Source organism: Nanorana parkeri, unplaced genomic scaffold, assembly GCF_000935625.1.
Source record: "Nanorana parkeri isolate BGI_ZX_2015 unplaced genomic scaffold, ASM93562v1 scaffold996, whole genome shotgun sequence".
NCBI classification, from domain to species: domain Eukaryota; kingdom Metazoa; phylum Chordata; class Amphibia; order Anura; family Dicroglossidae; genus Nanorana; species Nanorana parkeri.
Genome location: NW_017307264.1, coordinates 596,741 through 603,586, shown reverse-complemented (window position 1 = coordinate 603,586; position 6,846 = coordinate 596,741). Strand labels below are relative to the sequence as shown.

Sequence of the window (6,846 nt, the reverse complement as noted above, 5' to 3'; positions counted from 1 at the left end):
ATAAGGTATGCACACTACTGACGCTCATGACCATATTAAACAAAGTCAAGTCTCTCCTTAAAGAGGTAAATGGGATAGCTTGCAGACAGCATAGTCATACAAGTGCTTACAGGTGCTTGTCCACCAATATATGCATCAAGCTGTGCAAGAGATGTAGACCAGAGAAAAGCCTTTTATTGCTGTGTCAGCATACGGCAAGGGACGCTGCATGCCCTTTCACTTAGCCTGTAAATGCTTATACACATATAGCTTCTATCCAGGTGAGATAAAGCTGTAGTAATTTAGCTAAAGAGGCCCTCATCATGGACTTCGAAGGTGCTGTACACTCTTTGAGGGCCTGTTCACATGAGATCAGGTCCTGATCAGGTGCTGATCAGCAGACGTGGAGCTGCTGATGCAGTGCGTTTTTGACGCGTTTTTGATGCGTTTTCGGTCCGGATGCTGACAGTTAATTTTTTGTCAACGTTGATGACATCATAATAAGTGGAGCAAGAATACAATTTTTTCTTTTTTTCCCCCCTTAGCTGCATTGCGTTCCCGTTCCGTTGCGTTTGTGAGATGCAGTATTTTTTCTGTCGTAAGCTGAACGTTCCGTTTCCGTTGCGTTTGTGAGATGCAGTATTTTTTCTGTCGTAAGCTGAACGGACTGCGCACGTGAAAACTGGAGCCCATAAAACACATAGGGATACATTTTGAGCGCAGCAGCACACAAAACGGACGTCGTGTGAACAGGCCCTGAGATGTACAAGAAAACCAAAAGGTTGCAACCAGAGTAATCAGTAAAAAGGCCCCAAACCTGTGAGGCAGACACACCTAGGCCGATACAATGAATGGATCGGCTCAGCCTGTGAGCAGTTGTAGACTGGAAGAAAATAATCCTCACCACTGAAAAAGATAGATGCTGGCTCTTATACAGAGAGGCAGACTTAACCATATAGGAGAGAGTTAAGTATAATAAAAGCTTTAGAGGCTGTTCATATCTGCTAAGGAAGTGAAGCCTTGAAGATAAAGTAATGTGATCCAGCATCTACCCTTCTGTGGGATTTGTGTCGTTAGGCTTCCATGCTCTAACAGGCAAGTGAAGGAACATTCCCCAGCCCCCGCTCAGGTGAGAGCAATGATAGCCCTTCAGCTTGTGAGCTCACACCCAGCACAGCCAGGTGGTAAATCAGAGTTGCTAACAGCAACAAAAACTTTTTAGCCGAGGCACAATACGCCTGCAGCACTATCAAGTTTTGACCATCATGTTCAGTCTCTCCTTATGAACCATCTGGAAACAACCAGAATATGCACCTAAAATTGGTGTGAAATAAGCCTCTAGTAGTGCTTATGAACACACCAATGTTTATTTGCAAAAGGAGTCTGTAAAACATTTACCGGCCTAGGTTTGCCTTGCTTACACAGATAGGCTGTTGTCTATGACCCAAAGGCCTGATGAAAGTACAAAAAACCATCCTTGGCTGATAACTCTCCTTATATATGTTCCAACACAAAAAGGAGATTGCCAAAAGCGTGAAATTGGGGAAAATCCCCAATACTCCTGTGTAACACTAACCCCAGCAGTGTAGGAAGGAGTAATTAGGTTGCCTATTGTCGGGGGTTGCTGCTTGCAGATTGAAAAGGTGTTTGCACTGCAGCTCATGCCTCCAACTAGCCACATCACTGGTGGAACGACATATCACACATACAAAATGTGTGTTAAGAGGCACCACAACCCTCAGCAACCAACACCCAAAAGGAGGATCACCTCGGACAAGCCCAGGCATGCAACCCCCCAGGTCCACTGTCCCTGATTCACGGGGGAGCACACACTGGGAGGCCCCTGCAACTAGCACGCAGGCCTATAGAAAAAATAACAAACGGTTACGATGCTCCTGTTAGGCCGGAGGAAACACAAAAAACTGAGGTGGTGGGGCTGTACGGCCCCTTTTATTTTAATTGTGGATGATGTGTTAACTGTTTGGTTGGATGGATTCTCTCTCTCTCTCAGATGCTGCCCTGGAAGATGACTTGGGAAAATAATCTTGCAGCCCTACTTACAATGGATGCTGCTCTTAGATGTTTAAAAGTTTTAGTTTCCTGAAGAATTAGCAGGTCCCCTGAGCACTGATCCTGTTTTTCTGTTTTAGGGGGGCTCATCTCCCTTGCAGGGTCCTATGGAGCCAACCTTGTGTGTGCTAGTAAGCTGTGTGTGTCGCCACAAACAAGACAAGGCAAGACACTCCCCTGCTCCATGTTCTTTCTTCCTCACTTCTAACTTATCCAAGCTAGTACATGAACAGTTGCTGGAGACTGCTCTGTCCCTTATGATCTTGTACTGGACAGAGGTCGTTCAGGGAAGTGGAGCTGAGAGAGTTGAAGCTGTTTGGAAACATGACTGTGAGTGTTTAGTCAAAAATGTAAAGAAGCACTTTACTGGGCAATTTGTATTTGTTTCATCTGGATTCATTATTGAAAACAAAGTGTGAGAGTTGAATACTAGGTGTGTATTATGTCACACATACACACACCAGAGATCCTTTCACACCCAAAGTGACTTACGCGCAATGTAGACAGTAGTGCTGAGCATTTCCAGGGACATCATAGTCAATTTCCTGCTTTAACAAACGCCCAGAATTCTCGGGGAGCATATCTACATGTATTTGATCTATATCCTTCACTCTCCTCTTGGTTTTCCAACTCTTCGCAATATTTTTCTTTTTATCATTTTTGTGATTCCCAATCTGCTTTGAACGAGTCATATCTAGACACAGCGAGAAAGAGGATAGAAAAACACATTGGGGTAAACAAATGTAAAAAGAAACGGAAACAACAAGTTTGTGTACCAAACACTGATGCTAGAAGTCCCAGAAGTTCCTTTTGATCTGTTACAGTACACCACTGAATGCATTGTTATATCTCTTCAATAAGTGCAAACATACCAGCTGATCCTTCCAGAAATCATGTGTTATCAGTTAGCATTCTTCACAGTTCTCATTCATTAACCTATAGAACACTTCCCCCGTGATAGGGAGATAGGGGAGGCATTCTGTATTCCTAAAGGTGCCCATACACCTTACAACCATCGCAAGACTTTTGTCTTGCGATGGTCGTATGCTTATTGAAAGCTCTACGATCTGCCCACCTTGGACGGGCGGATCGTACTTGCGATCATCGAAAGCCCGCCCCGCTGAGGGGCGGGCTTCCGATGACCGCAATGCAGAACGGGCAGTGTGCACGTGCGCACACCGGCCCGTTCCGCAGCTATCGGACGAGCAGGCTAGAAACCCGCCGACAATCGTACGATTCTCGGCGGGTTTTCGAGCATGTTGGTTCGACAAAAGACGTGCGACCGTACAGTACAAACTGTCGCACGTCTTAGTTCACACTGCTCGATTCTCGTACGATCGCGGGATTTCGCCCGATTCTCGTACGAGAATCGAGCAGTGTATGGGCACCTTAACACTTCCTGAAGTAGACACACTTACTCCTACTGTATCTATGGTAGAACAAGGTTGTCACTCTAGGACAGGAGGGGTATCATTGGCAGGATCACCAGGTGAAAATAAAGGAAACAAAGCCTAAAAATAAACCAAATGCAGCCACCACATCTAAGGATCGGTAAGCTGCAATATATGAACAATAAATTTAAAAAAAAGCAGGTTTATATAAACTTCATCTTTTTAAGTGGGAGAACTTGCACAATTGGTGGCTGACTAAATACTTTTTTGCCCAACTGTACATACTCCTAAAATGCATGTCATTAGAGCTCAGCAATAATTAGTGAAAACACGGGTTTATATAAAGCACAGGTCTATACAAACTCAGGTCTATATACACATTCTTAAAGAACTCTGGGCAGAAATGTTATTAAGCCTTGCAGTGAGGCTACCCCTGCACTGCAAGGGTTAACTGCTCATTTTTGCCCCGGGGTAAAAAAAAAAGTTATACTCACCTAAATCTCCGAGGCAGCTTACTCTTTGACCGGTCCCTCGAGGGTCTCTCACCCTTATCTGCGGCAGTCTAGGAATCCTTGAATCATGTCAACTACAGTGTATAGGACATAATAATGCCAAGAGACATACCATCTCTGCAGCAGAGGAGACAGGCTGGAGGGAGCGCTGCCGACTGAGGTTCAGGTGAGTATAACCTTTTTTTTTTGGGACCCTAGGCAAGAACAAGCAGTTAACATTTGCAGTGCTGGGGGAGCCCCACTGCAAGGGTTAAAAAACTTTCTGCCCAGAGTTCTTCTTTAATGTAACAAAAACTGTTGGAAAATTATGGGAGGCTTTACCCCTGTTTAATGACTGCCTTCCTAATATATAGTGCTACAGCAGCTGTCCACTCCTAATAATGTTTGCTCTAATGCTGATCCAAGGCTTCAATACCCTTTGAGGTACTGACCTAGAAAAAAAGATGGATTTCTGACTTTTCACCTGCTGTTTGCTTGTTTCAGCTTAGTACTGAACCCAGAGACATCAAGGCAGCCAGCCTCTTCAGGAGGTGAGCAATGTCAGTCTCTTAGCTCTCCTTTATTACTGCAGAATGTGCTGACATATATGACCATAGCTTAATAAATCAGCTCGGCTTATGCCAGCTGCATTCACGTGCTAACATTACATTTATGTACAACACGATACATGTAAACAAAAGTGTGCCAACAAAAACGACGTTAAGTACAATAACACAACTTGCTCTACGGAAACAAGCCTTTATAAGACCAGCTCACCTGGTTTTTACTCCTCAATGTTTCATCCACCATGCTCGAAAGGAAGCTGCTTCACATTCACTAGAGAACAAGCTATACTTTAGGCATGGCTGTCCCTAGCAGTGTACATAGTGCTTTTGCTGGCGGCCATGTTTTTGTAGACAAACATTATAAGTTAATAACCCGTTTCTTTAGTAAAATGTCTTCAAAATGCAGACAAGCAGAAAACCGCCCCTGCTGGCAAGTCACCGGAAGTGACGTAATTGGATATTTCGACACGTTGACCATTTCGATAGAATAGCACGAATATGTAGCCGTGTGTGGAAAGAGACTTACACCATAGAGTAGAAAAAAAGCTGCGGTCTCATAGAGCGACCCCTATAGGACGTTCTGTATTAACACAACGGTGTGTGTGTGTGTGTGTGTGCTTGTGGTGCCATTAAGTCTTAACGGAGTCCCAAATGCGGCCAGCAAGACCTGCGTTTTTGCGCGTGTGAAAGCAAAAAAATGCCAAACGTCAAAAATTGCCTATTTTTGCTGCGTTTATCGCGTGTCTATTAACCCACTTAAATTAATGGGGACAAACGGCAAACACAGCACACAAATGCACGTGATTTGCAGGTGTGAACCAGGCCTAACAGTGCACAAAGTTTCTATACTGGCAGCCATGTTTTTTTAGCCACACGGTACACTTTAACCACTTACCGTCCGGAGCAATTTCTTAATTTTTGCACACACATGATAAATTCAGAATATATGGCTAGAAAAGAGCTTAAAACCTCCAAACAATTATATATTTCCTGAAAGCAGAGGCACTGCAGAATAAAAACATGTTAGTTGCAATTTTTTATGTCGCACAATATTTGTGCAAATGTTTATCAAACCATTATTTTTAGGATACAGTACATTAAAATGAATTTTAGTGCAAAGAAACAGAATATAATACCCAATTTTTGGGTAAAATATAAAAGATAGGGTTGTGTGAGGTAAATAGACACCAAACATGTCAAGCCTTCAAATTGCGTGCGCCCACAACAATTTAAAAGCTTTTACCGTTCATCAGTTTAGTGTTAACAGTGATGTGATGGCCCTAGAATTATTGCTCTCACTATGTCCCCAGTCATGAATAAACAGGAAGTGATGTGTAGCACATCCTGTTCATTCATAACTGGGGACATAGTAAATATTTACTATCACCTCATTTATATAAACACTAGAGGGATCAGTACTGTTTGTTGTGAAGGGAAATATCAGCAAATATTTCACATTATTGCTGATCCTCCACTCAGCATCTTGAAGCTCTGCCCCTCTCCCGCCTGTGACTGCAGCTCTCTCCTTCCCGAAACTCTCTCCAACCACTAGCCTCAGACAGGTGGACCGGTTCTGCAACCCCTGTGATCCCTGCTGCCTCTGCCGATACACGAAGGATAGAGCAGCGGCGATCAGAGGGGGCACAGGGCAGATCATGATGCCGATGCCCAGCGGGAAAGAGAGAACTGCAGTGTGTAGGGGAGGGGGGCTCTATGTGCCTGTCTGCTTTGGTGTGTAACCCAAGAAGCAGGAAGAAGGAGCCAGCCACAGATGAGATGGCAAAATGGCAACACAGCCTTCTGTGGTGCTGAGGGGGCAGAGCCGTGGGATTTTCTAAAATATGTGTGAGGCAAGGGAGGTAGTTCATCTTATTTTATTCACAGAACACATTTTTATAATAGAGAAAATAAATGACAAGTGTATGGGAGGTCCGGCAGGCCGTGTATACACAGCGGCTGGCCGGGAGGTAGTTAAAGAAGAACTCCAGGATTTTTTAATATAATCCTTGCAGTGGGGCTACCCCCACACTGCAAGGGTTAAGTTTTTGTTTGTGTCTTAGACCTGTCTTTCCCCCTCCTCTGCAGCCATTTAAAGCCCTGTAAATCATCATGTCTATACACAGTCTATAGACCTGAGGACTCTGAAGAAGATTCCAATACTGCTGTGAGGAGACAGGCTGGAGGGAGTGTTGCCACAGCTGGCCAGCCCTGAGCTTCGGTTGAGTATATCTTTGTTATTTTTGTCCCTAGACACAAACAAGCACTTAAACCTTGCAGTGCGGGAGGGAGGGGGAGGGGGTATTAGCCCCACTGCAAGGGTTGATAAAAAAATTTTCCTGGAGATCTTCT

The 6,846-nt window shown here is 44.2% G+C and overlaps 1 protein-coding gene across 1 annotated transcript in view; it reads right to left on the bottom strand.

Annotated features, from left to right (window-relative positions):
• The window catches only part of ZNF593 (zinc finger protein 593), a 21,791-nt gene extending 17,021 nt beyond the window's left edge, over positions 1-4,770 (bottom strand). The window contains exons 1-2 of the mRNA XM_018567009.1: positions 4,709-4,770; positions 2,542-2,743 (exon numbers count right to left, since the gene is read on the bottom strand). Of these exons, the coding sequence (XP_018422511.1) occupies positions 2,542-2,741 (200 nt within the window). The 5' untranslated portion in view covers positions 2,742-2,743; positions 4,709-4,770. The remainder of the gene's footprint in view (positions 1-2,541; positions 2,744-4,708) is intronic.
• Between the last annotated feature and the right edge of the window lie 2,076 nt (positions 4,771-6,846).